Source organism: Ursus americanus, chromosome 2 (assembly GCF_024610735.1).
Source record: "Ursus americanus isolate L20-20 chromosome 2, mUrsAme1.1.p, whole genome shotgun sequence".
In the NCBI taxonomy this organism is placed as follows: Eukaryota; Metazoa; Chordata; class Mammalia; order Carnivora; family Ursidae; genus Ursus; species Ursus americanus.
This window is the reverse complement of record NC_142128.1, coordinates 66,023,591-66,040,091: the sequence shown is the minus strand read 5'-3', so window position 1 is coordinate 66,040,091 and position 16,501 is coordinate 66,023,591. Positions and strand designations below refer to the sequence as shown.

General features: G+C 57.3%; 1 protein-coding gene across 5 annotated transcripts in view; it reads left to right on the top strand.

Moving 5' to 3' along the window:
- The window catches only part of NFASC (neurofascin), a 179,309-nt gene extending 162,808 nt beyond the window's left edge, over window positions 1-16,501 (top strand). For all 5 annotated transcript variants that reach the window (XM_087856758.1, XM_087856752.1, XM_087856747.1 and 2 more), the window contains 3 exons: window positions 5,032-5,163; window positions 7,207-7,276; window positions 10,381-16,501. In XM_087856758.1, coding sequence (XP_087712884.1) covers window positions 5,032-5,163; window positions 7,207-7,276; window positions 10,381-10,612 — 434 coding nt within the window. In that variant the 3' untranslated portion in view covers window positions 10,613-16,501. The remainder of the gene's footprint in view (window positions 1-5,031; window positions 5,164-7,206; window positions 7,277-10,380) is intronic.

Here is a 16,501-nt window from a genome sequence, read left to right as displayed (position 1 = left end):
GGTCTGGAGAGACTCTTCCTGATAGACGGCTTTCAGAGTGAGTGAGTTTTCCCAGATTCCTCTCCATGCAAGCTGGGGTGAGCAGGTTTGCGACCCTAGCTCTGAGGACATATTGCTCACTGACGTCACTGGCTGGCTAGAAATTACTATGTGCAAACCACAGAGGGAAAGGAAGTATTTTCACTTTCTAAGTGTGTGTGTTTCTGGATTCTTTGAAAATGCACACTGTGTATCCTGTGGGTAGACTCCCGAGCCAAGTCCACACGATCCCCTAGATCCCAGGGTCTCATCAAAGCAAGAGGTTATGAGCATCTCTGGGTTGACCACTGGTCATTTAGGTGACCACAGGCCATCACTTTAGTCCACAGACTCAAACATGTGGCAGTGGTTCGGGGGGGATATGGAAGAAAACCACAAGGAATGCTAACCAGGAAGATCCCACATGGAAAGTTAATCACCACCTTGAAGCTTTTGAAACCAAAGAGACCCAAGGGGCCAAAAACACATAACTCTGGACTCCGGGGGGGCTCATCAGCTCTTCTGTCCTGGGGTAGGCGGGATGGGGCGAGGTGGCAGCAGGCAGGTGCTGAGGGTAGGCCAGTGGGACAGACCGCGAACTGCCTCAGGCCTCAGGAAAGCGGGAGGAGGGACACTGGGGGAACTCCTCGTAGTTAGCCTCTTTTGGTTGTGCTCAGAAGAAACCCAGGATGGGGCACAGTGGTGATGCAGAAGCGACAGATGGTGCTTAAGTGAGAGCAGCTCAGCCCAAACGCATCTGAAAGAAGTCCAGCCCTGGTCTGTGTGTTCATCTCCCGTATTTCTGAAATGTAATTCTCCTGCGGACTTTGAGTGCCTGGCCTGTGAGTCATGAGAACTGCCTGCCTTGTACATGAATGGCCCATTTCTGAGTGGTGTCGCAGGGTGTGGTGTGTGGAAGGCACACAAAATATAGCCTCTGGTCTTGAGTAAGAGGCATTTGGACCTGAGTTTGCCAGGCTTGTGGGCCGGAGGAGCCGGGGCTGTTCCGGCTCCCCGTTCCAGCGGGAGGTGGTGCGTGTAAATGCACCCCGGTCTTTGAATGTTGTCATTACTGTGTCCATTAGGAATCTTGAAACACACTGAACAGATCGATTAAGAATGATGTTGGCAGCCAAATGTAAGCCTCGCTACAGCGCTTTCCGCCTCTGAGTCCACTCTGTCGGTCACGTTGTGAGTGAGATCATCTTGTCCTAAATTGCTTTTGGTTCTTGAGAAACTAAGTCATTTTGATGGAGTCTGGTTGAGCCCACCTCTACCCCAGATCCCACCTGGTCTTGGTTTGGGTTTTGGTTTTTATTGACTTATCATTGACATAGAACGTTGTATTAGTTTCAGGCGTGCAACGTAATGATTTGGTGTATGTATATATTGCGAAGCGATGGCCACGATAAGTTTAGTTAACAGCCAGCACCACACGTAGTTACAAAACCCACTGGGATTTGAACAGTCTTCTGGGTCCAGAACCTTCTTTGACCTTTTTGGTAAGGACTGAAGGTACCATTTGAACTTCGGGTGCTATCAGGAATGGAGAGCTACATTCACTTTCCAGATTGCCCATATGGCCGCTCTCCCTGGGATCGTGACTTTCTCTCCCGAGAGAAAGGGAGTCTCAGGGAGATAGTTTGTCAGGACATATCAGAACAAGCAGCAGAGAGATAATAGGGGAGCACACAGGTCCCTGCAGACCTACAAACCAACTGTTCTGCGGAAGGTGGGACCCACCATCCAAACTCAACGTCTTGTGCGTGGTCAAGCCAATCTCCCTGTGACCCCAGGAAGTATCCCAAATGAACCATATTAAATTAGGATTAAACTGATCTTTAATAAGTAGTCACTGCCTGCTTGCTATGTGACCAGCATCGTGCTAAGCACTAGACTCTCCTGTTCTCAGGCCTTTAATAGTATCATTAAAAATCGGGACCCAGGAAACAGAGCAATTGAATGTTACGTTTTGCGGAATAAACGGGTAAAATTGGACTTCTGAGATTGGTGTCAGCTGGAGGAGTAAGAGATTCAGGAAGGAGGGGTGGAGTGTGGAGGGGTGGAAAGCAAGAAGAGCGGCAGGCCAGGCTCTCTTGGGCACGGGCCTCCAGAGAGCTGCAGGGAGGGGACGCGCGGAGCACCTGGAAGGCCAGGCATGATGGGAGGTGTCCTGAGAGCATACTAACATGATGTGTCATTGTATCCTTGGGACCTGATAGACCCAGGATGAGGAGGGGACCCCTCTAGCCTGGAGCAATGAGGCGAATATGAGGGACATTAGAAGGAGAAAGGATAAGCCTTAGGGAGGCAGGAATGGGGAAGCCACTGTTGGGAGTGGGAAGCAGAGAAGGGCAGGAAGACGTGGGTTGAATTTCAAGCAGGCAGACCATCCAAGGAGATGTGAGGATGTTAGCTGGGAGCACTGGGCTTACAGCTACGGAACTGGCCGGAGGCACAATGCGAGATGAGTAAACGGATTGCCCGTTGGAAAGTCGGGCCTGGAGGATGGAGGAAGGTGGGAGCGAAAGAGGTAGAGGCAGGTTCGGGAAAGACCCACTCCATCATGGTAGTGGAAGCATTGAGTAGAGAGGGGCTTGAGGTTGGCCTGACGGGGTTGGAGGAGGGAGTTGATGGGACCTGGAGACCACGGAAGATGAAGGAGTTCACCTAGAAAACGACAGTGCCTGAGCTAGAGCTGAAAAGTCTGGCGGGTGCCTCCAGGGTGTTCCAGATCCAGGAAGCTTCAGTGTGTTTAACAGCACAAGGAAGGAGAAAGCAAAGAGGAAGATGCTGGAAGGTTTGAGATCCTTCCAGGACTAAGCCCCCTGGGAGGGGCGAGCTGCTGCCACTGCTGTGGAGGCAGGGACAGCTGTGGAGGCTGTGAGGTTTCGGTAGTTGTGCTGATGTCGCCAACACGGGGACAGGATGGTGTGGAGCTGTACTAGAGGGAGCAGCAGTTTGGGGGGGACAGGGAGAAGGGAGTGGAGGGATTGCCAGACAGCAGCAAAGGGCCAGTTGAGGTGCACATAGCTTACTAGCTCTGTGACCTTGAGCAAATCTCATAACCTTTCTGTGCCTCCGTTGTCTCATCTGTAAAATGGGGATAATAAAGCCCACCGGATGAGTGGAGAAGTACTCAGAGCAGTGACTAGCCCGTAGGAGGTGCTTCCGAGCGTGCACTGTGATTAGTGCCACCCCAGATGGGAACGAGAGCCCTCAGAGAGGGGCTGGTGGGGCAGATGGCTTTGGCTTTAGCTGAGAAAGTCGGGGTGGGGGGACATTTGCTGAGGCAGCCATGTAAAGGAAGAGCAGCACATGTAAAGGCCCGAGACAGGGACGTGAGCGGCCAGTGTGGCTGGAGGAGAGAGGGTGGGAGACAGGCCTAGAGAAGTGTCAGGGGCCAGCTCGGGTGGGGCCTCCCAGGACAGGATAGGAAAGTAGGTGTTTCCCCCGTAGCAGTGGGAAGTGTTGGAGGGTTGGGGCGAGGAAGGGATTTGCTCCTACATGGGGTTCTGGGAGGATCTCTGTGACCCTCTGTGTCCAGGGAAGGCCCTGAAGGAGCAGGAGTGGGAGGGAGGGGACTTCCCCCCACCACATCTGCAGATCGGGTGAGCACAACCAGGACAGAGAGCACGGAAGTGCTTGCTCGTCTGTCTTCCCCATGTGTCCAGACCCTTCCTGGTGCCGTGCCCTTGCCCAGGCACAGAGAAGGCTATACACATAGTTTCTCTGTCCAAGAAGAGCAAAGGGTAGGATTACACCCAGACACCTGCCCCACAAAAAGGCATGGGATGAAGACCCTGGGGCACGAGGGCTCCGGGTCACCCCTCTGTTCCTTGTGCCTCCCCTTCCCCGGAAGGAGGCCCCGTGCTTGGCTTGGGCTCTGTGGGCTCTCTGGGACCCTGCTGTCGACTGGCGCTCTGAGATGCTCCCCAGCTCACTCGGTGGCCTCCGGGGTTACTCTGGGTCTGCTCAGCGGCTTGGATCCTGTCTCTCCTCCCAAGTCTTGGTTTCCATGGCAGGCTGGGATTCAAGAGGGGGCGCTCTTGTTCTCTATTCCATAGAAAGAAGAGTGAGGGGGGTCCTGCCCACTCCACACCCCCTCCCCAACCCTAATGCCAACCATCGGGTCATCCAGGACACTATCAGATGACAGCTGACCTCCTGTCCTCTAGGCCCACCCACATGCCCCTTGAACTGTGAAGGGGTCTGCCCGGGTTGAGACGTCTTCACGTGCTCCAGGAGGGGCTGGAGAGGGACTCATGGTCACGGGGGTAGGGGGATCTTCACGCATGCCCGTGGTCTGAGGTGGCATGGGGTGCGCTGAAGGCATGGCCCCAGCCCATCTGGGGGTACCCGCACAGGGATTGTCTCTGCTGTAAGGGAGCACACAATCCAGCTGGGGGAATGTGAGAAAGCACAGGGCATTCTGGAATGACACCCTGCCCAGGACCCACGGCCAGGGGACCTGGTTGGCTTCGGGGCCATATTGGTGGGAAAAGTTGCTATGCGGGGCCTGTGCAGGTCTGTGAAGGTGTTCTTAGAACAGGTTTTTGCAACGTCACCACAGCCCCCGTTCCCTGATGGGTAGCAGAGTCCCATTTCCTCACCCCAGGCTCGCTCATGGGGAATCGTACCTCCAGGGCCAATCCTTGGCCTTCCCTCCATCCCCGCCCGGCTGTGACCAGCCATCTGGTCTGCAAGAATGCCATGCCCCGTTCTTAGGAAACTTCCCCTTCCTAAAGGACCTGCTCAGCCTTCTGCTGCTTATTCTGCTCCCTGTATCCCTCTCTTGCGCCTCTTTTCTGACCTTTGGACCTTGGCTCTTTAATTATTTTCTCTTTGTCCCTGGAGCAGGGTGGTTTGGGCCAGAGGGCTGCTAGGTGGTAGCATAAGGCTCCAGGAGGAACACCGACATGAAATAGCCATTCTTCCCCCCCACATCTCCCTCCTCACCTCCACCCAGGGAAATCACTCACGTGTCTGCTTGTGGCCCTCCCTCCCCACCAGCTTACACCAACAACCAGGCCGACATCGCCACCCAGGGCTGGTTCATTGGGCTCATGTGTGCCATCGCCCTCTTGGTGCTGATCCTGCTTGTCGTCTGTTTCATCAAGAGGAGTAGAGGTGGCAAGTACCCAGGTAGGATGCATGGGACGAGTGGGCTTGGGGGAGCGCGGCCGGCAAGCTTTCCTGGGAGCCACCGGCTCCCCGTCCAGATCCAGGGGGCTCGGTTCCCCCAGTGAGCCTAACCCTTGCCAAGCTTGGATGTAGAGTCCTCTCACCTGGTCCGTGCATCTTAGAGCTGCCGGAAAGCACTTGAGTTAATTAAGTTCGCCTGAGGTGGGCGGATGGAACGGTCCTGGCAGCTCCAAAGAGGGGATAGAAGGAACCCTGGCTCCTATTAAGAATGACCTTCCCTCCCCTTGACTCACCAGCCGTCTGCTCGGCAAATTAGCTTTTTTCAGCCTGAATCTCATTAGGGTCCTGTGTCCCAAGGAAGGAGGCAGGAAGAAAGGCATTTTCTCTAACCATGAGAGAGAACAGAGAAGGGAGGGTCTGGATGGAGGAAGCACGCCCATGAGAGAGGCTCTCGGTGACTGCGCTGTCATGACAGACCCCCCCGGCAGAGGGTCAGGAGCTCCTGCTCGAAGAGCAGCGGGGGGCTGGGGGTGGCTTGCAGTGATACGGACCCCGTTGGTAAAGAGCTGTGGGCTTCCCTAGAGTCCCAAAGAGCCATTGCTCTTCTGGGGGCCTCAAGATCCACCAGCCCAGACAAACCAAGGTCAAGGACAAGGACCTCTGGCATTCTTGCTTCTGGAAATATTGATTGTTTTTTCAAACAGGGGCAACAAAGCCATCTGTCTGGGACAGGGTGGGTAGAGTGACAGGAGACAGGATAATGGATGACCCAGCGAGTGAAAATCACGCTGGGCTGCAAAATGAAATTGCTCCCTGCCCCCCAAAGCCCCATCGCCAAGCACAGTCTGTGCTTTCCACATGCCCGCCTCTCCCTGCCTCTGAACAAGTCCTCCTCCAGGGTCCCCCTAAAACTCAACTCAGAGAGAGGATTCTCTTTTATTTCCTTCCCCCGCCTACATACCCTCAGACCCTAGGATTCGAAAGAGTTCTGCCTCTGCTTTAAGTGAGGGAGATGTCTGTGAGGGAGGGCAGGAAATTATCATTCTTTATCGGCGAATGACGTTTTCTTTCATTTGTTGTGCTGTGTTGGGATTGTTTTCTCCTGTAAAAGAGAAAGCCAGAGTCAGGGAGAAGAGTGGCCTTACTGAGCTCACCCCCTGGCCCAACTCATCAGATGAGCTTTGAGCCTTTCTTTCCCATTTAGACAGCGTTCCTTTCTACGAAGTTCTTCTCACAGCTTACCTCCTTCCCTCCAGTTGCAAGGTAAGGCCCTAGTCCGCTAGAAGGATGAGCAAACTGTGAGGCCCGGGCTCTAGCCTTCACTCTAGACTTAATTATTCAGCTCCTAGTGAGTTAGGTGACGTGTTCTTCGGCTCTGAAGGGCTCGGTTTCCCTCTCCTAAAATGGGGGAGATTATCCTGCCCTTTACCTCAGGCAGGATACATAGTCATTTGCGTAAGTGTCCCCGTGTGCCAGGCTCTGTGCTGGGTGCTAAGGACAGGAGAAGGAGGGATGATCTCTCCCTCAAGCCACCGCAGCAGGCAAGGCGGGAAGATCACAGCCCAGCAAGACAGGGCCTGGGATGGGTGTGCAAACCACAGAGAGCTGTGGGAGAAGAGAGTCCCACACTAGTGAGGTCATAGACACGAGAGCATATTCCATCCAGAAGGGGCGTACGGAGCATGCCCTCCGCCCAGGGCACTCTGCTAGGGGCTTTTACGAACCACGCACAGATAATTATCCCACAGAGCAGAATAAGAACGGTGCCGAAGGAAGCATCACATCCGTTCGACGTTTTGGGGCAACCCCACGGACAAGTGTTGGGGAGCCAGGTGGAAGGAAGTTTCCGTTGTCAATGGAGAGGTGTGGAAACGCTGGGCGTGAGGACAAGGCAGGGGTGTCCACTTGACAGCTGGTTAAACGCAAGAAGCAAGAACAAGGGAGGCATCAATGGTGCCTCGTTGAAAGGGAGAGTGTCACTGACTCTGCAGTCAGGATCCTGTAATCACCATGTCTGTGTCTTTGCTTCTCTTATTGGCCAAGTGCGAGAAAAGAAGGATGTTCCCCTGGGCCCCGAGGACCCCAAAGAAGAGGACGGCTCCTTTGACTACAGGTGGGTGATCTGTTCGGCTGCTGGTCCCCACTCCACCATCCATCCAGCTGTCACCACTGGCTCTTGGATGGGGCCGCCTCCCGGCAGGGGGGACACCACCCAGCACACTCATATGGAGTCGAGTCCCAGTCATCCAGCTGCACGGCTCCAGTTTACTGAGCTCCTTACATGGGCATTCCCACCTCTTTCCTCTGAAAGCAGACGCTGGAATGCCGTGGCCGTGAAATGAGCTATTGGTTTCCTCTCTGCCCACCCCCGACCCTAACCCTGAAGACAGGGACCCAGCGAAGCTGTATTGTCTTGAACCTCAACTCCGTGAGAGATGAGGGGCAGTGCTGGGGGTGGGGGCGGGGCGTTCTAGACCTTTTCCTTATGAACTTGAATGATATGTCTGGCCCCGAGCCCAGAACTAGTCTTGGAGAGGCATCTGGTCGGGGCCTGTCCCAAGTCAGAGGACTGAGGCCCAGACGGGGAAGTGACCTGGCCAGGATTCCCACCCACACTCGCCACCCAGGGAGCTGGTGGCAGAGCTGGAGGAGCAAGGCCTGACTTCCAGCGGGGGAACGTCACAGTCCAGCCCTCAGATCTCGACGGGCCTTTGCGGCTCGTGTGACAAAGCTGTAATCTCCCATTTTGATGGCAAGCATATCCTGAGTGAAGGAATGATGGGGGGGGGGGTCATGGAGGCCTCATTCCCAGAGCAAGGCGGGCGGGAGGAAATGCTCTCAGCAGGACCCTACTTCCCCACCCCCACCCTGTTACTCTCGGGGCGAGATCACCCCGTCTTCCCCTGACCTCTCCTTATCCCACCCTCGGCCTCCACCACTCCGCTCAGCAGCCGCCCGGCAGGCAGGCAGACGCTGCCCACAGCCCTCCTACCCACAGCCCAGAGCCACTACCCAGCCAGGAGCCCATCGGCAGGCTGAGGGGCCACAGCCGTCCACCCAGACCCGACATCTCCAAGGGCCTCCTAAAAGGGAAGCAGGAGAGCCCCTCCCTGACGGTCCTCAGCACCCCTGGCAGGGCCCATCTTCCCCATGGGCTGAGACCCATTTCCTGGCCACCGGTTCCAAAGAACAGGGGGCTCTCCCTCCCCCAGGTCCTCAGTGCGACCCCAGAGGAGGGGTGAGGACCTGCTAGGCTACGAGAAGCTGCTTCCTCAGGCGCCTTTCCTCCCCCAGACACCGAAGCTGTTGGGCAAAAATATCTGCCTTCTCCCCACCCACGCCCCTGCCGCACCCACACTGAGGCTGGGTGTACATACAAAGGTGCACCCGCGGGCCCGACACCCACGCACCACGGACGCGCACGCACACGCGCCCACACCCGCCTCGGTTTTGGCTTCGCAGGGAAGCAGCTCCCTGGTGGGTCTCTCTGCTGCTCTCTCCCTCGTCTGCCCACCTGTGTCTCCAGGGTCTCTCGGAGGATGAGCTGACGGGTGACCAGACCGGGGACCCCCTAGTCCTTCTGGTTTCTTTCAAGCTCCCTTAGAAGAGGTCTGTTTTCCAGATCTAGATCCTCTTTCTCTGTAAGAACTGACACACTAGACACACTCCCTCTGCCCCCCCGCCCAGGCTGGGCCCGTCCCATCCAGTGGCTGCATTTGGCTTAGGTGCCTGGAATCCACTGGAATCACACAGACACAATCCTCTTGCTCCTGGGAGGGAGTGTGTGTAAAAAAGACCCGTGAGTAGGACCAAGACCAGCAAGAAGCTGCTAGTTTTCAAAACGTGAGCCCCACTCTCCATACAGACTGAGTGCAGCCCTACAGACCGTCAGAGAACACAGGCCGCGGTAATGGGGTACAAGAGGGAGGGGCTGATAGCTTTCCATGTACTAATGCCCAGCTCGCGCTCAGGCTCCGGGTCCTTCCCTGACAGCTGTCTCTGTCCACCGCCGCTGTTAGAAGCCAACATGCACTGGCCACTCTCATGGCAATTCAGTTGGTTGTGTCCCCCCAACACACACACCCAGGAAGGACCAAGAGTGGCCTGCGGGCCAGGGAGGGGACATTCTGTGTCTGCCCGCGCTGCCTGGCGCTGCCTGCTGGGACCCAGACTCCCACTGCCGGCCCAGCTGCCTCCTGCCTGGGGGCCGTCTCCCCTCTGAAGTGCAGCCAGCAGCTCCTGCCCCCCCCCCCCCCCCGTCCCCGGAGCCTAGAGTGCAGAGCATTTGGCAGCCAGGGAAAAGGATGTGGTGCCTGAGCAGACCCCGGCCGCTGGGGGGGGTCTCGCTTCCTGGGGGCACTGCAGGCATCCCAGCAGGTGGACGCCACTCTGACCACCAGCCTGCCAGCTCTCCTTGCAGAGGAGGGGCCGAAGGGCAGGACCTGGGGGCCTCCCAGGAGGCTGGGCAGGATCAGAGCCTTGCTGGGCTTTGTCTTCAGTTGCTGGCCTCACACACCCCTGCGTGTGCCCCTCCGCTCGTCCCACCCTCTTTCACTCGAGGCCCCAAGCAACAGCAGCTGCTCGTCGGTAAAGCAGAGAGCAGCCAGAAACCACAGCAAGGTGAGGAAGGGAGAGGCAGGGGAGACGTGTGTTTCTCCGTGGCCCAGGCCCGTTGCTTTTTGTCAAGGGCAGAGCCTTTCAAGACAGGGCCACACAGATCACAGAGAGTCAGAGCGAGTTCAGCCCCTCTTGATGGGGAGACTAAGGCCCAGTGAGAAGGAAGGCTTTCCCAAGACCCCAGAACCACACAGTGACGCACGTGGGACCAGCACCCCAGCTCCTTGAACCACCCCATCCTGCCTCGTCTCACAGCGGCTGGCCCTCCTCCCTGTGGGGTGGCTGTCCCCTGCGTCATGAAGAGGACCCCAGACCGGGAGTCCAGAAGAGTGGGCTCCAGGCCCGGCTCTGCACCGCCTTGCCACCTCACCTTGGACAAGACACTTGTCCTCTCGGGGCCTTGGGTTCCCTTCTGTGATGCAGCCAGACAGGGAGGGCCGGCGGGGGTGGGGGCGCTGACTGGTGACCCCTGAGGTGCTCCCCTCTCTGAGCTGTGTAGCCCATAAGCTCCATGAGCACCAGCAGCCCGGTGCTACCCCGCCTGGGTTTCAGCAACACTGGACCGGGCCAGGCCCTGATTCTCTGTCTCTCTCTGGCCAGCGACGAGGACAACAAGCCCCTGCAGGGCAGCCAGACGTCCCTGGACGGCACCATCAAGCAGCAGGAGAGTGACGACAGCCTGGTGGACTATGGCGAGGGGGGTGAGGGGCAGTTCAACGAGGACGGGTCCTTCATCGGCCAGTACACGGTCAAAAAGGACAAGGAGGAGACGGAGGGCAATGAAAGCTCAGAGGCCACGTCGCCTGTCAACGCCATCTATTCTCTGGCCTAACGGACCCCCCCGCCCAGGGCACAGCCACTATTTTGCAAGTGGGAGGAGGGGAGAGGGGGAGATGAAGCCACCGCAGACCTACCACGCAGCCACCACCTTCGGGGACAAGGGTACAACAAGGGGGTCTGCCAAGCTGTGAGGACCAGTGACCGCCCAGCCCACCCCAAGCCCCCTCCCGATGACCCCCCCGCACCCCTGGGGTGCCACCATGTGGAAGCGCTAGAGTCCTGGCTCAGCTCAGCTGGAGGGAGCCCAGCCCTTTGGTCTGCCTCACGGCCACCTTGAGCCTTCCACCCCCACTGCCCGCCCTTGACCTCAGCACACACACTCACCGGTTTCCGTTGGTTACGGCCCTTCGCATTGTCTTTATTTTTGCTTTGTGCATCTTCCCCACCCAGACCCAGCGTCTCCACTTTCTTTTCCTTTCGAAGAAATGTCCCTGGACAAAGAAAGAATCGGTGGATTCTACCCCAGACAGGCAAAAGGATTGACCTGTAAAAGAACATCTAGAAAAGCTGTTGTGTTCACGTCGCCACCGGGCCAATGTATTTCCGAAGGATGCCTTTCTCGCCAGATGCCTCCCCGGGCCCCCAACCCATGCGCCTTGGCCTTGTCAGTTGCTGAGCTGGGCTTGGCTCCTTTCTGGAAAATAACAGTATTTTTGGCAGGGAGAGAGTGGGCAGGCCTCCTTGCCTCGCTCTGGTTCAGTCAGGAGGTGGGCTTACCTCTTGCTCCTTGCTCTCACCCTGCCCCTTCCTCCAGAGTGTCCCAGACAAGAGCTGCACCGGCTCTGAAGAAGTTCGAGGAACAGGAGCGGCCACTGATGGGAAGAGCCACGACTCCAGTGGCCGAGTTCCTCAAGCAGAAGGAAACCGGGCGGCTGGTCCCTGGGGAGCTGTGCTCACCTCAGGAGAGAAGGAAAGGGCTGGGTTTGGACTTCCTTCCTCCCCATCAGTGAAACCCAGGATGTGGGAGAGAGGACCATGCCCGCTGCCTTGAGGGGAGAGGGTGCCCCCCACCTGGTCAGGGAACCCCGCCGCAACCCTCACAGATATGGAACCACGTGATGCGGAAGCTTTGCTGGTGTGTTTGGGGGTGTAAGGTACTGCTCCCCCTCTCGTCTCCAGCAGATAGCATCTCCTCGGTCAGTTCTGTAAGACACTGAAAGTAGTGTTTTACACAGTGCCACAAGACCGAACCAGTGTGTCCTCTCCTTGGGGTATTTACATCTCAGGAGAGCCTGCGAGAACACCACGCTGACCACGCTGGAGAGCCTGGCCTGGGGACCCCGCGCCCTCCGGATGCCTTACGCAGCTCTGATCTGGCCTGCAGCTCCCAGGTTCCCAGCCCCTGCCCACAAGCCTCGAAGCCTCCAGCAATGTGTGTCTCAAGAATGGGGCGGCCCCTGCAAACGTCACCGCAGAACCAGAACAGCCACTCAACACGTGTCCTGCATCCCGTTGCCCCAGCCGGAGACCCTCGCAGACTGCAGTACTCAGAGACTCCCCACCTAATCCGTTTCTGAAACCAAAGGTACCTAGCCTCAGAGAGAGATCTTGAGCTGAGAGCGACCGGTAGCTGTCCCCGCAGCTCGAGCCGGTTTCGGGAGGGTGAAGCTGACCCCCAGCAACGGACTGCCTGCCACGGGCACAGCCTCTGATTCGAGCGTCCAGCTGCTTGCCGGCAGGCTGGGGCAGGGACAGGGCTGTGTCCTTCAGAGGCTCAATTAAAGCATCGTTTGCCACACGTTTAAGCCACAAAGGTATTAGCAATGCTTGCCTCACTTAATAATCAGTCAATCGAAGGTCAAGCCCATAGACACGCGTACTCTGTCTGCAGGTAAGAAACCATAGCCCAGAGCTGAGCTAATTACGTTGTTTGAACCTGAGAGGAAGTAATTGGCCTATGCCATGGCCAGCCTGGCAGCCCAGAAGCCCAAGGGGCAGCTCTCTCATGGTGAAAGGGGACAGGGAGAATAACGGGGGGCTAGGAGTGAGCTCAGGGAGCCCTTACCCTGGCTTTCCTCGGACACCTGCCTGCATACAGCAGGGCATTCCTGCACCCAAGCCCAGCGTCCCTCAAGGGAATGTCGGGGAAGTGTGCCTGTAAACTGAGTTAAAGGACCAGCCTTTCCAGAAAACACTCTGGATCTGAGCAGAGTAGTCAGTGTCTCGGGCCCCTCACTCCACATGACACCCCCCACACTAGTGAACTCAGTGCACCTCAGGCAGGCTCGTAGGGTAAGGGGACTGTGGGCTGTCACAGTGCCCATCCCCCTGCCGCGTAGCCAAGGGCTGCAGAAGGGCTTCTGCCACCATGGGGTCTGGGGGAGAGAGGATTCCTCAGCCTGTCTGCTCGTCGTGTGTGTCCCGCCAGCTCTGAGCCATCTCCCTCCGTGTAGGGAGGCAGTGCCGGCAGCCACGTGGCAAGGCGCTGCCCAGACCGCCACGCCGCCCAGCCCTCCTGGCAGGCACGAGCCAACCTGAGCCTGGAGAACCAGTTTTCCCCAAGCAGAGATGCTTCGAGAGGTGTATGGATGGCAGGGTTAGCGAGCAGCCGTTCCAGGAGGAGGAAGTCTGTTTTCCATGAGCCCAGCCAGCTTAGCAGGAAAGCGGTATTGTCCCGCACCCCCTGCCAGCTGGGGCCCTCAAGCAACCCCCTGAAAACATAGCAACCACGGTATCAGGAGATGGTGACACCATTGGAGCTCCCACCTGCCTGGCTGTTGGGGGGGAATCTTGCAGTGACCCTAGAAGTCCCTTTGCCCATGCTTCAGTCCCACCTGCTGTGCTCAGCCGCCAGAGCTGTGGGCTCAGGAGACACTCTCAAACTTCTAGTCTGAGCCGGGCTCTGAGCCATAGTCAGGTGTGGCCCCTGCCCTCCCAGGGCTCACAGTCCTGGAGCTGAGACTCAGGACACAGTGGGCATTGGTGGCGAGCACCCTGAGTGCTTAAGCCACCAATGGCTCCAGGCTCAAAGGGAGAAGCTTCAGCGAGATCACAGGCTCCACAAGGCCGAGGAGGACGGGCAGTCAGAGCCGGCAGGGTGGGGTCGAGGACCGGTCCTGGCTTCCTGAACCTCTTTGCTCTGCCCCTCGGGGCAAGTTGCTTAACTTGTCTGTATGTTGATGCCTTTGTCTCCCCTATGTCGTCCCTCCTTTGAATACCTCTCCCCACTGAGGGGCAGGGGCCCCCTGAAGGAGCAGGAAGGCCAGCATCTAAGGAGGACAGCACTCACAGGGCCCGGGGACCGCTGCCTCCCACCCTGCCTGGTTTTCGGTGCAGGGGACCTACTTCCCTCACCATGCTTTTCAGGGATGGTTGCGGTTCGGGTAAAGGGAAAACCAGACTAGCTCTTTCCCTTGTGCATTGCCTTTGCCCAGGGAGGTGGGAGGCATCTGGTCCACCCCTTCCTGGCAAGTCCCAAGGTCTGGAGAAGCGTCCACCTGTCCAAGAGGCAGCCAGTGCCAACACTGCTCACCCTGCAGTGGGTATCTGCAGCCCGGGCCAGGTATTGCTTTCATAGCTTCCCCGAACACAACCTTAGAAGAGGGCTGAGGACGCGTGTGGGTTTGCCAGCTAAGGGGCTGCCTCCCCCGCCCACACCCCATGCACAGCCGCATCCGCGTGCACGTGCACAGCAGGGGAGAATGATATAGATTATGACGTTGTCTTAGGGTGAATTCACACCCTGACCTGCTTGAGAGGGGATGGGAAGGGCTGCATGGGGTGTGGTGTGCAGCTCGGGCAAGGGGCAAAGAGGCTGCCCAGGTTGGGCCCCACTTGGGCGATTCCTGCAGACAGAACTGAGAAAGAAAGAATCTGATCCGAAGGAGGGGGAAGCTTCCCCAGAAACAGCCCGGGGCAGAGGCTCTGTAAGGGGTCCTGGAGCCCTTTGCAGGATCCCAGCCAAGCCACAGAGAGTCACAAACAGCCCGGGGGATGGAAGCAGGGGGGACTTAACACGCTTTGCCCCAGTCTTAGCAAGGCTGCTTCACGAACACTGAGGAGGGGAGGCTGCCCCGCTCTCAGTGGGAAGACAGCAGGTTCTTTTGATGCTGGCACAGGGCATGCTCCCCATTCGTGACACCTTGGTCACCACTCCTGCAGCCCCTGCCAAACACACACATGTCTGCTAGAAAGAAATCACCCGGTGGATCTTGGGTGAGCTTCGCATGGTGGCTTAGGAGAAGCACGTAGGAGGTCCCAGATTTAAAAAAAAAATAGGAGGAGACACATGAATGAAACAAAAAGCTTGAAATGTCAGGAGGCAGAGCCCAACTCCTGGCAGCCCTGTCCCCTAAAGCAGGCAGGGGCCAGCCCATGGGAGTTCGAACCAACCTTGCCGCGGTCGCCAGGCCACCCAGCCAAGCCCGGGCAGCGTCCTTCCTTCTCTCCCCTGCTGAGAACAGCCTTCCCAAGACAGGTTCAGAGAAGGATCAGAGGGGCAGGACAAGCACCCCCCAGGGAAGCCACGAGACCCCCACCAAGCAGTGTCTCGGGCCACACCCCGAACCAGTGCACCTCTATCAACACGGTAGTATTAAACAGGAGTCCTGTGATGCTAAGGGTGGACACGGGCTCAGCCCAGGCAGCGTCGCTTTGGACAGCTTCAGGCCGCAGCGTGCGGAGGAACCACAGAGCTGATCGCATGGACAGGACCCTTCGTACAGACGAGGACAGTAAGATCCACGGAGGGGAAGGGACTTGTCCCAGGTCCTTCAGCGAGTAAATCAGGGTGAGGGGAGGGCTTGAACCCCGGCCTTCGCTGTCCTCGTCTAGGGTTCTCCACCTCCCCGCAGGGACCTCCTTGGACATAGAGATGTAACTTCACTCCGTCTGTACCTCTTATCACTTCTCCCCCATCCCCTCTACGCCTCCCAAAATGAAAGACACAAAGGATTTTTCCGAGGCCAAGACCAGTCCGCGTGCAGCAGCCCTTGGGGATGCCAGCCGTGCGGGGCAGACCCGGGCCAGGAGCGGGGGAGGAGCTGACTGGTGTTTGTCACTGTGAAGTTTCGACTGTACTCTGGAGTGGCCTGACACTCGGGGCCCCCAGCAGGCTGCGTCCCTCGGGCCCCGGCCACGGGGCGCCAAGGGGTGGCAGGGATGGAGGTCAGCACACAGAAAGAGTTCAGTGAAGCAATAAACACAAAAATCTGGGAGAAGAAATCCAGAATTTTGTGCCCTATTCTGTTTCTTTTTCAAAAATGATGCTGATCGGATGACCCTGCCCCTGTCCTTTTTTTTTTTTCCCCCCGGATCCCCCCAACTGGACACCCTCAGTCAGTGTTGTCCCTCTGCCCGGCTCCCAGCTCTTTGCCAACTTCACACTCGTCCCGGGGCTAAACATCAGTCGCCTGTGACGTGGCCGCCTTCTGTCCCGGTCCCACCCCCAGCCCACGCTGGCCCCAGAGGACCTCTCGTCCTGCCTCCCCCCACCCCCGGCACACCCCTTTCTCCCCCCAACACCGTGCCGCGTTGTTCCTTCCAGGGGGGATATTTTTTCCTGAGGTCTCCATGCCCTTCCGCACACCCGCACACCTATAGAGTGGTCTGATCTTTTTTCCATTGGTTAAAGATTTAACTCTCCACGGCAGACCTTGTTTTAACCCCTCTCACATCATGTTCTTTCCTCTTTGCGAGTTACTTTGCATTAACCAACGTTGTCAGCGACAGATGCGGATCAGAGCGTGTCACGCACGACCTTCAGCAGGGAAGACTTCCGGGCCGCGGAGGACCATCTAATATGTGGACTTATAAACTGACTGCATGAGCAATGAAAAGGCCAAATTATTCAGAATTTTTTTTTTGGAATCACTGTAAAAAAAAAACTGATTTCTTTTGTATAGAGAACACTAAACGTATAATAAAAGTTGTTCAAAATGGA